Consider the following 19,149-nt stretch of genomic DNA (forward strand, 5'->3'; position numbering starts at 1 on the left):
TGGAGCTGCAGATGATGGAGCTGTAGAGACCAGAGCTGTAGTGGATGGAGCTGTAGAGGATGGAGCTGTAGTGGATGGAGCTGTAGAAGATGGAGCTCTAGAGACCAGAGCTGTAGTGGATGGAGCTGCAGAGGATGGAGCTGTAGAGACCAGAGCTGTAGTGGATGGAGCTGTAGAGGATGGAGGTATAGTGGATGGAGCTGAAGAGGATGGAGCTGTAGAGGATGGAGCTGTAGAGGATGGAGCTGTGGAGACCAGAGCTGTAGAGGATGGAGCTGTAGAGACCAGAGCTGTAGAGACCAGAGCTGTAGGGGATGGAGCTGCAGAGGATGGAGATGTGGAGACCAGAGCTGTAGAGGATGGAGCTGTAGAGGATGGAGCTGTAGAGGATGGAGCTGTAGAGGATGGAGCTGTAGAGGATGAGTTGTAGAGGATGGAGTTATAGGGGATGGAGCTGTAGGGGATGGAGTTGTAGAGGATGGAGTTGTAGAGGATGGAGCTGTAGGGGATGGTGTTGTAGTGGATGGAGTTGTAGAGGATGGAGTTGTAGAGGATGGAGTTGTAGAGGATGGAGCTGTAGAGGATGGAGCTGTAGAGACCAGAGCTGTAGTGGATGGAGTTATAGAGGATGGAGCTGTAGGGGATGGAGCTTTAGGGGATGGAGCTGTAGTGGATGGAGCTGTAGAGGATGGAGCTGTGGGGATGGAGTTGTAGAGGATGGAGTTGTAGAGGATGGAGCTGTAGAGGATGGAGTTGTAGAGGATGGAGGTATAGTGGATGGAGCTGAAGAGGATGGAGCTGTAGAGGATGGAGCTGTAGAGGATGGAGCTGTGGAGACCAGAGCTGTAGTGGATGGAGCTGTAGAGGATGGAGCTGTAGAAGATGGAGCTGTAGAGGATGGAGCTGTAGAGGATGAGTTGTAGAGGATGGAGTTGTAGAGGATGGAGTTGTAGAGGATGGCGTTATAGGGGATGGAGCTGTAGGGGATGGAGTTGTAGAGGATGGAGCTGTAGAGGATGGAGTTGTAGAGGATGGAGCTGTAGGGGATGGAGTTGTAGTGGATGGAGTTGTAGAGAATGGAGTTGTAGTGGATGGAGCTTTAGGGGATGGAGCTGTAGGGGATGGAGTTGTAGTGGATGGAGTTGTAGAGGATGGAGCTGTAGAGGATGGAGTTGTAGAGGATGGAGCTGTAGAGGATGGAGTTGTAGAGGATGGAGCTGTAGAGGATGGAGTTGTAGAGGATGGAGCTGTAGGGGATGGAGTTGTAGTGGATGGAGCTGTAGAGGATGGAGCTGTAGGGGATGGTGTTGTAGTGGATGGAGTTGTAGAGGATGGAGTTGTAGAGGATGGAGTTGTAGAGGATGGAGCTGTAGAGGATGGAGCTGTAGAGGATGGAGCTGTAGAGACCAGAGCTGTAGTGGATGGAGTTATAGAGGATGGAGCTGTAGGGGATGGAGCTTTAGGGGATGGAGCTGTAGTGGATGGAGTTGTAGAGGATGGAGCTGTAGGGGATGGAGTTGTAGAGGATGGAGTTGTAGAGGATGGAGCTGTAGAGGATGGAGTTGTAGAGGATGGAGTTGTAGAGGATGGAGTTTTAGAGGATGGAGTTGTAGAGGATGGAGCTGTAGTCGATGGAGCTGTAGTTGATGGAGCTGTAGAAGATGGAGCTGTAGAGACCAGAGCTGTAGTGGATGGAGCTGTAGAGGATGGAGGTATAGTGGATGGAGGTGAAGAGGATGGAGCGGTAGAGACCAGATCTGTAATGGATGGAGCTGTAGAGGATGGAGGTATAGTGGATGGAGGTGAAGAGGATGGAGCGGTAGAGACCAGAGCTGTAGTGGATGGAGCTGTAGAGGATGGAGGTATAGTGGATGGAGGTGAAGAGGATGGAGCTGTAGAGACCAGAGCTGTAGTGGATGGAGCTGTAGAGGATGGAGGTATAGAAGATGGAGCTGTAGTGGATGGAGCTGTAGAGACCAGAGCTGTAGTGGATGGAGCTGTAGAAGATGGAGCTGTAGTGGATGGAGCTGTAGAGACCAGAGCTGTAGTGGATGGAGCTGTAGAGGATGGAGCTGTAGAGGATGGAGCTGTAGAAGATGTAGCTGTAGAGGATGGAGCTGTAGAGACCAGAGCTGCAGATGATGGAGCTGTAGAGACCAGAGCTGTAGTGGATGGAGCTGTAGAGGATGGAGCTGTAGTGGATGGAGCTGTAGAAGATGGAGCTGTAGAGACCAGAGCTGTAGGTGATGGAGCTGCAGAGGATGGAGCTGTGGAGACCAGAGCTGTAGAGGATGGAGCTGTAGAGGATGGAGCTGAAGAGGATGGAGCTGTAGAGGATGGAGCTGTAGAGGATGGAGCTGTGGAGACCAGAGCTGTAGAGGATGGAGCTGTAGAGACCAGAGCTGTAGAGACCAGAGCTGTAGGGGATGGAGCTGCAGAGGATGGAGATGTGGAGACCAGAGCTGTAGAGGATGGAGCTGTAGAGGATGGAGCTGTAGAGACCAGAGCTGTAGTGGATGGAGCTGTAGAGGATGGAGCTGTAGAGACCAGAGCTGTAGAGACCAGAGCTGTAGAGGATGGAGCTGTAGAGGATGGAGCTGTAGAGACCAGAGCTGTAGAGGATGGAGCTGTAGAGACCAGAGCTGTAGAGGATGGAGCTGTAGAGGATGGAGCTGTAGAGACCAGAGCTGTAGAGGATGGAGCTGTAGGGGATGGAGCTGTGGAGACCAGAGCTGTAGAGGATGGAGCTGTAGAGACCAGAGCTGTAGGGGATGGAGCTGTAGAGGATGGAGCTGTAGGGGATGGAGCTGTAGAGGATGGAGCTGTAGGGGATGGAGCTGTAGAGACCAGAACTCTTGTGGATGGAGCTGCAGAGGATGGAGCTGTAGAGACCAGAGCTGTAGAGGATGGAGCTGTAGAGGATGGAGCTGTAGAGACCAGAGCTGTAGAGGATGGAGCTGTAGAGGATGGAGCTGTAGAGACCAGAGCTGTAGAGGATGGAGCTGTAGAGGATGGACCTGTAGAGACCAGAACTGTTGTGGATGGAGCTGTAGAGGATGGAGTTGTAGAGGATGGAGCTGTAGAGACCAGAGCTGTAGAGGATGGAGCTGTAGTGGATGGAGCTGTAGAGACCAGAACTGTTGTGGATGGAGCTGTAGAGGATGGAGCTGTAGAGGATGGAGCTGTAGAGACCAGAGCTGTAGAGACCAGAGCTGTAGAGGATGGAGCTGTAGAGGATGGACCTGTAGAGACCAGAACTGTTGTGGATGGAGCTGTAGAGGATGGAGTTGTAGAGGATGGAGCTGTAGAGACCAGAGCTGTAGAGGATGGAGCTGTAGTGGATGGAGCTGTAGAGACCAGAACTGTTGTGGATGGAGCTGTAGAGGATGGAGTTGTAGAGGATGGAGCTGTAGAGGATGGAGCTGTAGAGGATGGAGCTGTAGAGACCAGAGCTGTAGAGGATGGAGCTGTAGTGGATGGAGCTGTAGTGAATGGAGTTGTAGAGGATGGAGCTGTAGAGGATGGAGTTGTAGAGGATGGAGCTGTAGAGACCAGAGTTGTAGAGGATGGAGCTGTAGAGACCAGAGTTGTAGAGGATGGAGCTGTAGAGACCAGAGCTGTAGAGGATGGAGCTGCAGAGGATGGAGCTGTAGTGGATGGAGCTGCAGAGGATGGAGCTGTAGAGGATGGAGCTGTAGAGACCAGTCGATGTTAAATATAGCTACACATCAAAGAGAGGGCGACAGACTAGCGATTAAGAGGGTGGGGCTAGTAATGTAAAGGCCGACTTGGTGAACAATATGTCTGTCTGTCTAAAGAGCAGAGAATCAACAGAGTCTGTGTAGGTCATCTGTGTCTGTTTGTCTAAAGAGCAGAGAATCAACAGAGTCTGTCTGTCTGTCTGTCTGTCTGTCTGTCTGTCTGTCTGTCTGTCTGTCTGTCTGTCTGTCTAAAGAGCAGAGAATCAACAGAGTCTGTATAGGTCATCTCTGTCTGTTTGTCTAAAGAGCAGAGAATCAACAGAGTCTGTCTGTCTGTCTGTCTGTCTGTCTGTCTGTCTGTCTGTCTGTCTGTCTTTCTGTCTGTCTGTCTGTCTGTCTGTCTGTCTGTCTGTCTGTCTGTCTGTCTGTCTGTCTAAAGATCAGAGAATTAACAGAGTCTATATAGGTAATCTCTGTCTGTCTGGAGGGATGGAAAACAGAATGTATGGGTGGTAACAGGATAAACACACCAGTGTATGGGTGTTAACGTAGCTTGTCAGAGACAATTAGTAGTGATTAAAGCACAGCCACACATGCAATCACACACACACACACACACACACACACACACACACACACACACACACACACACACACACACACACACACACACACACACACACACACACACACACACACACTCCCTTAATATTGTTAACTCATTATTAACTACTGCATATCACATGACTCCGACATCTTTAATAGGACTCTATTGGATTCTATAAGATTATTTTATACTCTAGTAGACTTTTTTGGAGTCTATTAGACTCTATTAGACTCCATTGGACTCTATTGGACTCTACTGGACTCTCCTGGACTCTCCTGGACTCTATTGGAATCTCCTGGACTCTCCTGGACTCTATTGGACTCTATTGGACTCTATTGGACTCTATTGGCATCTGTTGTTCCGAGAATGATGTTTCATGTCTGACTCGTCAGAGCGCTGAACAACAGCGACCTCTTGTGATTGGTTTAGGGAATGAAATCGTCGTGGCATTCTGAGTGTCACTGTCGTCATGGAGGAGCAGGAAGTAGTGAGCGGGGAAAATAAAGCTCTCCGGTCTCTAAACGCTGAAGTCAAAACCCACGTTAATTTTATTAATCAGTCGAAACAAAGCGCCCGAGCATGGTGGTTGGATTATTCCGGACATCCAGTTTCTTATGGCGATATACGAACGAACGGGTTATTACGAATGAATACTTTTCTGAGTGAGTCCCTCCCTCATGCAACACAGCCTTCTATCTTTCCCTTATTTAGTCTTTCTTGTGTTACTCAAGTACTTGATCTGTATTAAGTTTAGCATGTAATGTAATTCAGCTATGGGTTGAACCAAGAGGACAGTTATACCTCAACAAAGCATTACTTAGCTATGGGCCAAATGTTGAATTGAATGATTTGTAGCCTAAAGCTATTGTTCGTGACATTTAATTTCCCTCCATCTCATTCCACTCTCCGCAGCGCATCCGTGGGTTTTCAGAGCCTCTCGAAATGGGGAGAAACTTTTAGCTAATCAGCTAGATGTTTATATGCCAACAGCTGCCACCGAATATGAAGAGAATGGTGACCCCAAGTTTCTGAATGTTGTCATAGCTACCCCAGGTGTGTCCCTCTCTATGTTGCTTCCCATCAACCCCGTTGACAGACACCCGTTGTTCACTACACTTCCAAGTGCTGTCGTTTCCTTTCCTCGTTGTCACCTAGATATAAAATAGTCAAACCAATAATAGCATTGACATTTGGCCTGTCCCAGGCTGCTATAGGCTGTTTTAAAAATAAATAAATGGTAGGCCTAGGCAACAGACAATGAGATGAAAACCTAGACTATTGAGACTTTCCCTCAAGTTGTTGTTGATGTCACCACCCACACATGCATTACTTGTTTGGCATTTTACCCCTCAAAAAGTTATTTTGATAGTTTCTTTCTGTGTTCCAGTATTGTTTATAGTAGCCTGGGTCCCAGATCTTTTTCTGATCTTGCCAACTCCTGATGGAATTGTTGTAAAACAAATCATTTGGCTTGGCGATGGAGTAAACGAAAAGCACAATCAGATCTGGGACCAGCTCTGTCCAGGAGTGTTGACAGATCTGGGACCAGCTCTGTCCAGGAGTGTTGACAGACCTGGGACCAGCTCTGTCCAGGGAGTGTTGACAGATCTGGGACCAGCTCTGTCCAGGGAGTGTTGACAGATGTGGGACCAGTTCTGTCCAGGAGTGTTGACAGACCTGGGACCAGCTCTGTCCAGGGAGTGTTGACAGATCTGGGACCAGCTCTGTCCAGGGAGTGTTGACAGATGTGGGACCAGCTCTGACCAGGGAGTGTTGACAGATGTGGGACCAGTTCTGACCAGGAGTGTTGACAGATGTGGGACCAGCTCTGTCCAGGAGTGTTGACAGATGTGGGACCAGCTCTGACCAGGGAGTGTTGACAGATGTGGGACCAGCTCTGTCCAGGGAGTGTTGACAGATGTGGGACCAGCTCTGTCCAGGGAGTGTTGACAGATGTGGGACCAGCTCTGACCAGGGAGTGTTGACAGATGTGGGACCAGCTCTGACCAGGTGTGTTGACAGATCTGGGACCAGCTCTGACCAGGGAGTGTTGACAGATCTGGGACCAGCTCTGACCAGGGAGTGTTGACAGGCCTGGGACCAGCTCTGTCCAGGGAGTGTTGACAGGCCTGGGACCAGCTCTGTCCAGGGAGTGTTGACAGATCTGGGACCAGCTCTGTCCAGGGAGTGTTGACAGATCTGGGACCAGCTCTGTCCAGGGAGTGTTGACAGATCTGGGACCAGCTCTGTCCAGGGAGTGTTGGCAGATCTGGGACCAGCTCTGTCCAGGGAGTGTTGACAGATCTGGGACCAGCTCTGTCCAGGGAGTGTTGACAGATCTGGGACCAGCTCTGTCCAGGGAGTGTTGACAGATCTGGGACCAGCTCTGACCAGGAGTGTGTAAAAACACGCCAAGTTTCACCGACGTCATTGTTTCTCTCTGTGTTCCAGTGTACTCTCTGCAGGAGTGTTGACAGACCTGGGACCAGCTCTGTCCAGGGAGTATTGACAGATCTGGGACCAGCTCTGACCAAGTTTCACCGACGTCATTGTTTCTCTCTGTGTTCCAGTGTACTCTCTGCAGGAGTGTTGTCTGATGCTAATCCGTAATCTGGTAGAAGAGGAGGACTACGGCAGACTGGACATCCCCGAGTCACTGAAGACAGACCTCAGACAACAGCCTGACTTACTGAAGGAGCTGGGACTCATCAACCGTCTCAGAATGTTGACCTAGGATCAGTTGTATCATTTAGATCACAATGAATCAGATTACATGGACAGGAGGGGATGACCTGATCCTAGATCAGCTCTCATACTCTGAGAAGCTTTATGCATAACAGGCTACTGAATAATGGACTTTCTGTTGACCAAATGTTGGGGATCATGGCTAGGACAGCAATGTTCAAGTCTTGCCATGGATTCTTAAGCAGATTTAAGTCAAAACTGTAACTTGGCCACTCAGGAACATTCACTGTCTCCTTGGTAAGCCACTCCTGTCTAGATTTGGCTTTGTGTTGAAGGTTATTGTCCTGCTAAAAGTTGAATTCCTCTCTCAGTCTCTGGTGTAAAGCAGACTGAAGCAGGTTTTTCCCTCTAGGGTTTTGCCTGTGCTGAGCTCCATCCCGGTTCATTTTATCCTGAAAAACTCCACAGTATTTTCCAATGGCAAGCATACCCATACCTTGATGCAGACACCACCAGGCTTAAAGACAAGGAAGCAGTTGTTAACCTCTATTATTTCACACAGTGAGTCCATGTCACTTATGTGTTTTGTTAAACCACATTTGACTCCTGCACTAATATTATGTTTGCCTAAACAAAGTGGCTGAATACTTATGCAACAATTATATTTTAGTTATTTATCAGTTATTTTTCTTCCACTTTGACATTGCAGAGTATTTTGTGTAAATTAATGATTTAAAAAAAAAGGACAAATCCATTTTAATTCTAATTTGTAAAACAATAAAATGCAAAATAATCCAAAGGGGTCTGAATAATTTTGCAAAACACTGTCGGTGCGTTCACCTGGTCTAGTGGTATAACTGGTTCTGTACAGGTGAGTGTTCACCTGGTCTAGTGGTATAACTGGTTCTATACAGGTGAGTGTTCACCTGGTCTAGTGGTATAACTGGTTCTATACAGGTGAGTGTTCACCTGGTCTAGTGGTATAACTGGTTCTATACAGGTGAGTGTTCACCTGGTCTAGTGGTATAACTGGTTCTATACAGGTGAGTGTTCACCTGGTCTAGTGGTATAACTGGTTCTGTACAGGTGAGTGTTCACCTGGTCTAGTGGTATAACTGGTTCTGTACAGGTGAGTGTTCACCTGGTCTAGTGGTATAACTGGTTCTGTACAGGTGAGTGTTCACCTGGTCTAATGGTATAACTGGTTCTATACAGGTGAGTGTTCACCTGGTCTAGTGGTATAACTGGTTCTGTACAGGTGAGTGTTCACCTGGTCTAGTGGTATAACTGGTTCTATACAGGTGAGTGTTCACCTGGTCTAGTGGTATAACTGGTTCTATACAGGTGAGTGTTCACCTGGTCTAGTGGTATAACTGGTTCTATACAGGTGAGTGTTCACCTGGTCTAGTGGTATAACTGGTTCTATACAGGTGAGTGTTCACCTGGTCTAGTGGTATAACTGGTTCTATACAGGTGAGTGTTCACCTGGTCTAGTGGTATAACTGGTTCTATACAGGTGAGTGTTCACCTGGTCTAGTGGTATAACTGGTTCTATACAGGTGAGTGTTCACCTGGTCTAGTGGTATAACTGGTTCTATACAGGTGAGTGTTCACCTGGTCTAGTGGTATAACTGGTTCTATACAGGTGAGCGTTCACCTGGTCTAGTGGTATAACTGGTTCTATACAGGTGAGCGTTCACCTGGTCTCGTGGAATAACTGGTTCTATACAGGTGAGTGTTCACCTGGTCTAGTGGTATAACTGGTTCTATACAGGTGAGTGTTCACCTGGTCTAGTGGTATAACTGGTTCTATACAGGTGAGTGTTCACCTGGTCTAGTGGTATAACTGGTTCTGTACCGGTGAGTGTTCACCTGGTCTAGTGGTATAACTGGTTCTGTACCGGTGAGTGTTCACCTGGTCTAGTGGTATAACTGGTTCTGTACCGGTGAGTGTTCACCTGGTCTAGTGGTATAACTGGTTCTACTGAGTTGGAGGAAGCAGACGGTCCTTCATGAAAATTTAAAACACTCCACTTTACAATTTAATCAAGAAATCAAAGCATATACAATTGACAGTTGATTCACAGTTCACCGAATAGATGTGCAACTTCTTTACATTCCACGTGACAATTTGTATTGCAACTTGCAGGTTTGTTAATAAACGAATGAGTGAAGAAACAGAATATAGAGCCTAGTAAAATCTCTTCATTAGTATTTACATGATGTCTAATGGAAACCTCTTGGTGTTCAGACCTGTAGTGGAGATTCCCTTTCCTGACATCTGATGTGGTTGTATTCTACTGTACACTTGTTCTGCCCACCAGCTAACTGGTTGAACATGTTTCCTGGTCCCAGAGGATCCCTCGGTATATCAAATCTCTGTCATCAAATGCCCCATAGGGCTTTGGTCAAAAGTAGTGCACTATATAGGGAATGGTGTCCCATTTCGGTCCCAGAGGATCCTCGGTATATCAAATCTCTGTCATCAAATGCCCCATAGGGCTTTGGTCAAAAGTAGTGCACTATATAGGGAATGGTGTCCCATTTGGGATGCGGCATCTGGTCAAAAGTAGTGAGCTATATAGGGAATAGGGTCCCATTTGGGATGCAGCCCTGGTCAAAAGTAGTGCACTATATAGGGAATATAGGGTCCCATTTGGGATGCGGACCCTGGTCAAAAGTAGTGCACTATATAGGGAATATAGGGTCCCATTTGGGATGCGGACCCTGGTCAAAAGTAGTGCACTATATAGAGAATGGGGTCCCATTTGGGACACGCACTCTGGTCAAAAGTAGTGCACTATATAGGGAATAGGTTGCTATGTGATACATTTTCTCTGGTTAAGTCAATAGTGGAGAATAGTGTATTTTATCAAACTTTACTGTGACAACTATTCAAGTCTTTCTAAGATGATCATGGCCAGTTTATTCAGTCTACCGGCAAGCGAGGGGGATGGAAGTTAAAACTAAAGTAGAACGAAGTACTTTCCTAAGAAATGTGTTCTGCTTTTTTCACACCATCACAACCTTCCGTAATCCGTATGCCTGATTATTCAGGAAGAAATCATTCACTGAGCGAGCAACCCACAATTAAATACGATGTCTTAGTTTGTTTTACATTCAGAATAATAAACAGTATAAGAACAAAAAAACAGCATTAAGTCCAAAACACAGCCAGTCCCAAAATGCTAAAAAACAACAAAATGGCACAGGTTATAATATATTATTATCTCCAGGGGTTAATGTTTCACAATCACTGGTGGGATCTACAGCAGGGTTGGCTATCAGAGATGGAGGGCAAAACAGGCTTCAATTCATGGAGGTGAATCGATAAATACCCATTTTCTTTTCTATGAGGATTTTATAAATAATTCCAAGAAAATGTTACTGAATTGAGAACTGAATCGATCCCAAGTCACCCTGTCAGCTGATCACTAAATCTGCCCCGAGTCCCAAACCACACACTATTCCCTTCACGGTGCACGACGTTCATACAGGGCCCTGGTCAAAACGTAGTGCACTAAATTAGGTAATAGTGTGTAGTGCACTACATTAGGTAATAGTGTGTAGTGCACTACATTAGGGAATAGATAGGTCAGTTTTTCTTCATGGAGTCCAGCATGCGGAGGATATGCAGGAAGAGGTTAACTATGTCCAGGTACAGGTTAATGGAGGCCAGGACGTGCTCCTCAGGGGACAGCTGGTGCATCAGGAGGTGGGTGTCGTAGATGATGAAGCCACAGAACAACAGAGCTCCCGCACCAGCAAACAACAGCTCCACTGTGTCGTTCTGGAAGAAGAGCTGGGGGAGGGGGAGAGAGAGGAGACTCAGATTAAACTGTGGATAGATGGATTGACTGACAGATGGATTAAGGATGTCTGAATGGACGGATGATAGATGGATGACTGACTGACAAGGCGTTAATGAGGAATGACTACATAGAAGAAAAATAATGGAAAATGAAGAGATAATGGATGTTGAAAAGAGTGGTAATAACCTACCTCTACCGTAGTAACCACTACCTGAAACCACCTCTACCATAGTAACCACTACCTGAAACCACCTCTACTATAGTAACCGCTACCTGAAACCGCCTCTACCATAGTAACCACTACCTGAAACCACCTCTACTATAGTAACCACTACCTGAAACCACCTCTACTATAGTAACCGCCTCTACTATAGTAACCGCCTCTACTATAGTAACCGCCTCTACTATAGATGTTGAAAAGAGTGGTAATAACCTACCTCTACCATAGTAACCACAACCTGAAACCACCTCTACTATAGTAACCACTACCTGAAACCACCTCTACCATAGTAACCACTACCTGAAACCACCTCTACTATAGTAACCACCTCTACTATAGATGTTGAAAAGAGTGGTAATAACCTACCTCTACTATAGTAACCGCCTCTACCGCAGCAACCGCCTCTACCGCAGCAACCGCCTCTACCGCAGCAACCGCCTCTAGCGCAGCAACCGCCTCTAGCGCAGCAACCGCCTCTAGCGCAGCAACCGCCTCTAGCGCAGCAACCGCCTCTAGCGCAGCAACCGCCTCTACGGCAGCAACCGCCTCTACGGCAGCAACCGCCTCTACCCGCAGCAACCGCCTCTACCCGCAGCAACCGCCTCTACCGCAGCAACCGCCTCTACCCGCAGCAACCGCCTCTACCCGCAGCAACCGCCTCTACCCGCAGCAACCGCCTCTACCGCAGCAACCGCCTCTACCGCAGCAACCGCCTCTACCGCAGCAACCGCCTCTACCGCAGCAACCGCCGCCTCTACCGCAGCAACCGCCGCCTCTACCGCAGCAACCGCCGCCTCTACCGCAGCAACCGCCGCCTCTACCGCCTCTACCGCCTCTACCGCAGCAACCGCCTCTACCCCAGCAACCGCCTCTACCGCAGCAACCGCCTCTACCGCAGCAACCGCCTCTACCGCAGCAACCGCCTCTACCGCAGCAACCGCCTCTACCGCAGCAACCGCCTCTACCGCAGCAACCGCCTCTACCGCAGCAACCGCCTCTACCGCAGCAACCGCCACTACCTGAAGGAAAACAGAATTTTAACAGTAAAGAGAAACTGTGAAAAGGACGAAACTCACCTTCATGAAACCAGCGATGATCAGGATCCACAGGCCGGAGAACAGTCTGGAACACAGTGAAGATTCTGTTCAACCAGCAGGTACCCTAATACACTCTGTCTGTAGTCCACAACCGTACAGTTGTGGGTGAAGCTTTATCAAGGAGGGTGTTAGTGGCTCCTGTGGACGTTGTCATCAAGACAGCACTAACAAACCTGGGACCATGCTTCGTGTTTACAAATAACCTCTAAAAACACATTGGTAATATATCTGTAGCAGCTATAATAAATAGGTAATATATCTGTAACAGCTATAATAAATAGGTAATATATCTGTAGCAGCTATAATAAATAGGTAATATATCTGTAGCAGCTATAATAAATAGGTAATATATCTGTAACAGCTATAATAAATAGGTACTATATCTGTAGCAGCTATAATAAATAGGTACTATATCTGTAACAGCTATAATAAATAGGTAATATATCTGTAGCAGCTATAATAAATAGGTAATATATCTGTAGCAGCTATAATAAATAGGTAATATATCTGTAGCAGCTATAATAAATAGGTAATATATCTGTAGCAGCTATAATAAATAGGTAATATATCTGTAGCAGCTATAATAAATAGGTAATATATCTGTAACAGCTATAATAAATAGGTAATATATCTGTAACAGCTAAAATAAATAGGTAATATATCTGTAGCAGCTATAATAAATAGGTAATATATCTGTAACAGCTAAAATAAATAGGTAATATATCTGTAGCAGCTATAATAAATAGGCAATATATCTGTAACAGCTGTAATAAATAGGTAATATATCTGTAACAGCTATAATAAATAGGTAATATATCTGTAACAGCTATAATAAATAGGTAATATATCTGTAACAGTGTAACAGCTATAATAAATAGGTAATATATCTGTAGCAGCTATAATAAATAGGCAATATATCTGTAACAGCTATAATAAATAGGTAATATATCTGTAACAGCTATAATAAATAGGTAATATATCTGTAACAGCTATAATAAATAGGTAATATATCTGTAACAGTGTAACAGCTATAATAAATAGGTAATATATCTGTAGCAGCTATAATAAATAGGTAATATATCTGTAACAGTCTAACAGCTATAATAAATAGGTAATATATCTGTAGCAGCTATAATAAATAGGTAATACATCTGTAACAGTCTAACAGCTATAATAAATAGGTAATATATCTGTAACAGTGTAACAGCTATAATAAATAGGTAATATATCTGTAGCAGCTATAATAAATAGGTAATATATCTGTAGCAGCTATAATAAATAGGTAATATCTGTAACAGCTATAATAAATAGGTAATATCTGTAACAGCTATAATAAATAGGTAATATATCTGTAACAGCTATAATAAATAGGTAATATATCTGTAGCAGCTATAATACATAGGTAATATATCTGTAACAATGTAACAGCTATAATAAATAGGTAATATATCTGTAACAGCTATAATAAATAGGTAATATATCTGTAACAATGTAACAGCTATAATAAATAGGTAATATATCTGTAGCAGCTATAATAAATAGGTAATATATCTGTAACAATATAACAGCTATAATAAATAGGTAATATATCTGTAGCAGCTATAATAAATAGGTAATATATCTGTAACAGCTATAATAAATAGGTAATATATCTGTAACAATGTAGCAGCTATAATATAGGTAATATGTAACAGCTATAATAAATAGGTAATATATCTGTAACAGTGAAACAGCTATAATAAATAGGTATTATATCTGTAACAGCTATAATAAATAGGTAATATATCTGTAACAGTGAGCAGCTAAAAGGTAGGTTTGCATCCAAAATGGAGCCCTGACCCTATTCCCTACATAGTGCGCTACTGTTGAAAAAGTAACAGCCAGGTCTATGAGAGAAGTTTAAGGCCTCTTACCCAGCTCCCAGTTTACTGAAGTCTCTCTTCGACTGGAAGGTGTAGGCAGTCAGCCCAAGGAACACAGCTGCTGTGAGGAAGAAGGCCTGGAGCACGATGGAATACTCATAGAAGGTCACTATAGAGACAACAACACAAACACATGGCTGATTCAGTGTATAGGAGGGAACAAACAACGAGGACTGCGTCTGAAATCGAACCCTACTCCCTATAAAGGGCACTAATTAGTGCACCCTATTCCCTATAAAGGGCACTAATTAGTGCACCCTATTCCCTATAAAGGGCACTAATTAGTGCACCCTATTCCCTATAAAGGGCACTAATTAGTGCACCCTATTCCCTATAAAGGGCACTAATTAGTGCACCCTATTCCCTATAAAGGGCACTAATTAGTGCACCCTATTCCCTATAAAGGGCACTAATTAGTGCACCCTATTCCCTATAAAGGGCACTAATTAGTGCACCCTATTCCCTATAAAGGGCACTAATTAGTGCACCCTATTCCCTATAAAGGGCACTAATTAGTGCACCCTATTCCCTATAAAGGGCACTAATTAGTGCACCCTATTCCCTATAAAGGGCACTAATTAGTGCACCCTATTCCCTATAAAGGGCACTAATTAGTGCACCCTATTCCCTATAAAGGGCACTAATTAGTGCACCCTATTCCCTATAAAGGGCACTAATTAGTGCACCCTATTCCCTATAAAGGGCACTAATTAGTGCACCCTATTCCCTATAAAGGGCACTAATTAGTGTACCCTATTCCCTATAAAGGTCACTAATTAGTGCACCCTATTCCCTATAAAGGTCACTAATTAGTGCACCCTATTCCCTATAAAGGGCACTAATTAGTGCACCCTATTCCCTATAAAGGGCACTAATTAGTGCATCCTATTCCCTATAAAGGGCACTAATTAGTGCACCCTATTCCCTATAAAGGGCACTAATTAGTGCACCCTATTCCCTATAAAGGGCACTAATTAGTGTACCCTATTCCCTATAAAGGTCACTAATTAGTGCACCCTATTCCCTATAAAGGTCACTAATTAGTGCACCCTATTCCCTATAAAGGGCACTAATTAGTGCACCCTATTCCCTATAAAGGGCACTAATTAGTGCATCCTATTCCCTATAAAGGGCACTAATTAGTGCACCCTATTCCCTATAAAGGGCACTAATTAGTGCACCCTATTCCCTATAAAGTGAATAGAATGCCATGCCGGATGCAGACAGGGAGTGAAGCCTGTGGTGTTGCTATGGAAACACAGTAGGGGGGGGTCGATATTTCCCGAGGGGAATAATAAACTATGAATAATCATATTACTAATGAGGTCACAGGTGTCTCACAGTAGATTAACTAATTCATTATTTATTGAGACATGAATAGAATTTATGATTTATATAGAAGCGGTGGATATTTTGAACTAAAAGAAAAGAAAACTTCTCAAAAGATGAATCAACATCAAGCAAAGGCAGAACTCACCTGCAGTAGCAACAGAGACCGACTCCAACAGGGTCTGAAAGAGAGAAAGAAAACAATGTTAGCTTAAACAAACTCATTACATCGTACACTACTTTTAACCAGGGCCACTATTCCCTATATAGTGCACTACTTTTAACTAGGGCCACTATTCCCTATATAGTGCACTACTTTTAACTAGGGCCACTATTCCCTATATAGTGCACTACTTTTAACCAGGGCCACTATTCCCTATATAGTGCACTACTTTTAACCAGGGCCACTATTCCCTTTATAGTGCACTACTTTCGACCAGAACCCTATGGGCCCCGGTCAAAAGTAATGCACTATATAGGGAATAGGGTGCCATTTGGGATACAATCTGTGCAAACCAGAACTTACGAATGCGGCAAGCAGGTACAGGTTAATGGGGTGTTGATGTCTGTAGAAGGCCAGGGCAATGATCAACACCAGGGAGCCAATGGCTGACACCAACACAACCGCTGGACTGGAGGGGGTACAGAACCAATGAGAGAGTCAGAACCAAGCCAAGCCAACCAGGCAGCGTGTTGGACAGATTATACTATTGCACATCTGGTTGGACTCCTGTCCCTTGCATTCTCCATTGAAAGTCCCATGAGGAGTTGACAACACGGCAGAAACAGACTGACACCCAGGCTGGAGAGATTAGTATGATAGGAATCTGATGTCATCGGGTAGCCAAAATACAAGTCTCCTTACAGTATATAAATACATGCACAATGCTGGTGTATAGGGCTATTCTGGGGGTGGAGAATTCCACGCGTTCAACTATCTGAATTTACTAATATCTATCATACCAATATCATTACCGTTACATCCCTAGTGGAGTACGCGTTCAACTATCTGAATTTACTAATATCTATCATACCAATATCATTACCCAGGTGGGTATATCATTTACTAATATCTATCATACCAATATCATTACCCAGGTGGGTATCATTTACTAATATATATCATAACAATATCATTACCTAGGTGGGTATCATTTACTAATATCTATCATACCAATATCATTACCCAGGTGGGTATCATTTACTAATATCTATCATACCAATATCATTACCTAGGTGGGTATCATTTACTAATATCTATCATACCAATATCATTACCCAGGTGGGTGTCATTTACTAATATCTATCATACCAATATCATTACCCAGGTGGGTATCATTTACTAATATATATCATAACAATATCATTACCTAGGTGGGTATCATTTACTAATATATATCATACCAATATCATTACCCAGGTGGGTATCATTTACTAATATCTATCATAACAATATCATTACCCAGGTGGGTATCATTTACTAATATATATCATAACAATATCATTACCTAGGTGGGTATCATTTACTAATATATATCATACCAATATCATTACCCAGGTGGGTGTCATTTACTAATATCTATCATACCATTATCATTACCCAGGTGGGTATCATTTACTAATATATATCATAACAATATCATTACCTAGGTGGGTATCATTTACTAATATATATCATACCATTATCATTACCCAGGTGGGTATCATTTACTAATATCTATCATACCAATATCATTACCCAGGTGGGTATATCATTTACTAATATCAGAGGACAAATATTTTTCGGAATAAACGTGGCGAGTGAAAAACGTAATGAAATAGCCCACCCTCTCTAACCGGTATCTTATTCTGCCACTATACAACTGTCTATGCGTTGTTTGTTGGCAGCCTTGTTATTTACAGAGTTTTTTTTGTTGGAACTTTCCACAAATTAAACCCACCCTCATTACCCTTCTAACACAGTGTTTCCCAGATATGCCCATTGAATTACACAGGTCTACTAATAGTTCACAATTTACCTTGAATGGACAAAGTCCTTGATGGTGTCACAGTACATGAAGAGAGCAGAGGTAGCCGTGGTCAGGATGATCTGAAGAGACAGGATGGTGTATACCTTGCGCAGGAAATCTTTTCCGGGGAGAGAGAATACATTGATAAGACAGCTAAGTAGGCTTATTGAAATCATGATTTATTTAGTTACATTCTATAGCAGCTGATGTATTTGATTCTGTCATTTAGTTAGTTGCCACCACGATAAATGTCACATAGTTTATTTCATTTGGCAAGGCATGATCTAGACATATTGAAAAGATTGCTAGTTAGCTTGCTAGTTAGCAACCATCATCAGCTAGGCTAGCTAGGTAAATAGACTACAACGGGTCTTCTCTTACCCATCCGGATTTGCACACTCGCTGTCGCAACATTTGTTCCATAGTTGAAATCATCTTCAATAGAAGACCTAGGGTATTTTTCAGGTGTAGTCATCTTGATCCAGCTTTAATTCAGACTAAAATACTGTCTTGATGATTTCTGTTTTGGGGCCCTTGCACAGCTGTTCCGGTTGACGTGCGTCAGTTCACTCCACTTCCGGCTTGGTTTGTAAACGTCATGTGACATGGCTCGTGATTTCTGTGAAACCTGCAATCGCGCAACACACCACTAACTGTTGATAAAGGGTCATTTTTTCCCCCCAGGGAACTATTAAAGCGGTTGAGTAGACAATGCTCAACTGTATGCTAAAACTAAAAAACAAAAACCCTAATTAAAAGAGGTATGTGTATTGTGGCCTAGCGTGGTCTATGCCGCACGTCTACGGTGTCGGCCTGGGTTCAAATCCGGCGTACTACCTGATATAAGCTATCTTTCCCCACTGTCATCCTCCCTCTCTTCAATCAAATCTGAAAATAGCATATAAATACACATATTTTTAAAGAGATACATGCATTGCAATATTGTATTAAGTAATGGTGTGTAACCATTCTAGCAACTTTTCACTCTAATTACTCATATATTTGTGGTCCCGAGTGGCGCAGCAGTCTTAATGCACTTCATCTCAATGTAAGAGGCGTCACAACAGTCCCTGGTTCGATTCGAGGCTGTATCACATCCCATAGGGCTGCGCACAATTGACCCAGCGTCGTCCGGGTTTGGCCGGGGTAGGCCACCATTGTAAATAAGAATTTGTTCTTAACTGACTTGCCTAGTTAAATAAAAGTTAAATAAATACAAATACAATTAGATCAATGGAGACACAAAATATTGAAATGGCCAAACAACTATTCTATATTTTTTTATTCTCAAAATGGATGCAAAGGTGAAATAACATGATCAAATCAAATGTATTTATATAGCCCTTCTTACATCAGCTGATATCTCAAAGTGCTGTACAGAAACCCAGCCTAAAACCACAAACAGCAAGCAATGCAGGTGTAGAAGCACGGTGGCTAGGAAAAACTCCCTCGAAAGACCAAAACCTAGGAAGAAACCTAGAGAGGAACCAGGCTATGAGGGGTGGCCAGTCCTCTTCTGGCTGTGCCGGGTGGAGATTATAACAGAACATGGCCAAGATGTTCAAATGTTCATAAATGACCAGCATGGTCAAATAATAATATCTCATGACATACATCGAAATTGCTATTATGGTAACTCACCTGGATTTCAGTTTATTTCCAGACTATAGTCCTCCCCAATAAACTATTTAACCTGTGCGGCTTTCTTTAGCCTAACAACAGAAATCTACCATTTTTGATTGGCTTTTAAAATAGAGAGGAGGCGGT

At 43.9% G+C, this 19,149-nt stretch overlaps 2 protein-coding genes across 3 annotated transcripts; one reads left to right on the forward strand and one right to left on the reverse strand.

The window, feature by feature from the left end:
- The first annotated feature begins 4,763 nt into the window (after positions 1-4,763).
- On the forward strand, positions 4,764-7,820 carry LOC135532277 (von Hippel-Lindau disease tumor suppressor-like). The gene is made up of 3 exons (XM_064959859.1): positions 4,764-4,970; positions 5,221-5,361; positions 6,879-7,820. Exons 1-3 carry the CDS (start codon positions 4,778-4,780, stop codon positions 7,040-7,042), a joined length of 498 nt encoding a protein of 165 aa, XP_064815931.1. The 5' UTR covers positions 4,764-4,777; the 3' UTR covers positions 7,043-7,820.
- Positions 7,821-9,008: 1,188 nt separating this feature from the next.
- Positions 9,009-19,114, reverse strand: LOC135532278 (protein lifeguard 4-like). Of its 2 annotated transcripts, XM_064959860.1 has the most exons (8): positions 19,024-19,068; positions 17,764-18,010; positions 17,392-17,500; positions 15,900-16,005; positions 15,522-15,555; positions 14,036-14,153; positions 12,102-12,147; positions 9,009-10,795 (listed from the first exon to the last, which is right to left on the reverse strand). In XM_064959860.1, the coding sequence occupies exons 2-8, from the start codon at positions 17,855-17,857 to the stop codon at positions 10,589-10,591; spliced, it is 714 nt and encodes a 237-aa protein (XP_064815932.1). In that variant the 5' UTR covers positions 17,858-18,010; positions 19,024-19,068; the 3' UTR covers positions 9,009-10,588. The 2 variants fall into 2 exon arrangements, with proteins under 2 accessions (XP_064815932.1, XP_064815933.1); XM_064959861.1 differs by lacking the exon at positions 17,764-18,010 and having other exon boundaries at positions 19,024-19,114.
- Positions 19,115-19,149: the final 35 nt, after the last annotated feature.

Source organism: Oncorhynchus masou, unplaced genomic scaffold (genome assembly GCF_036934945.1).
Source record: "Oncorhynchus masou masou isolate Uvic2021 unplaced genomic scaffold, UVic_Omas_1.1 unplaced_scaffold_1799, whole genome shotgun sequence".
Taxonomy (NCBI): Eukaryota; Metazoa; Chordata; class Actinopteri; order Salmoniformes; family Salmonidae; genus Oncorhynchus; species Oncorhynchus masou.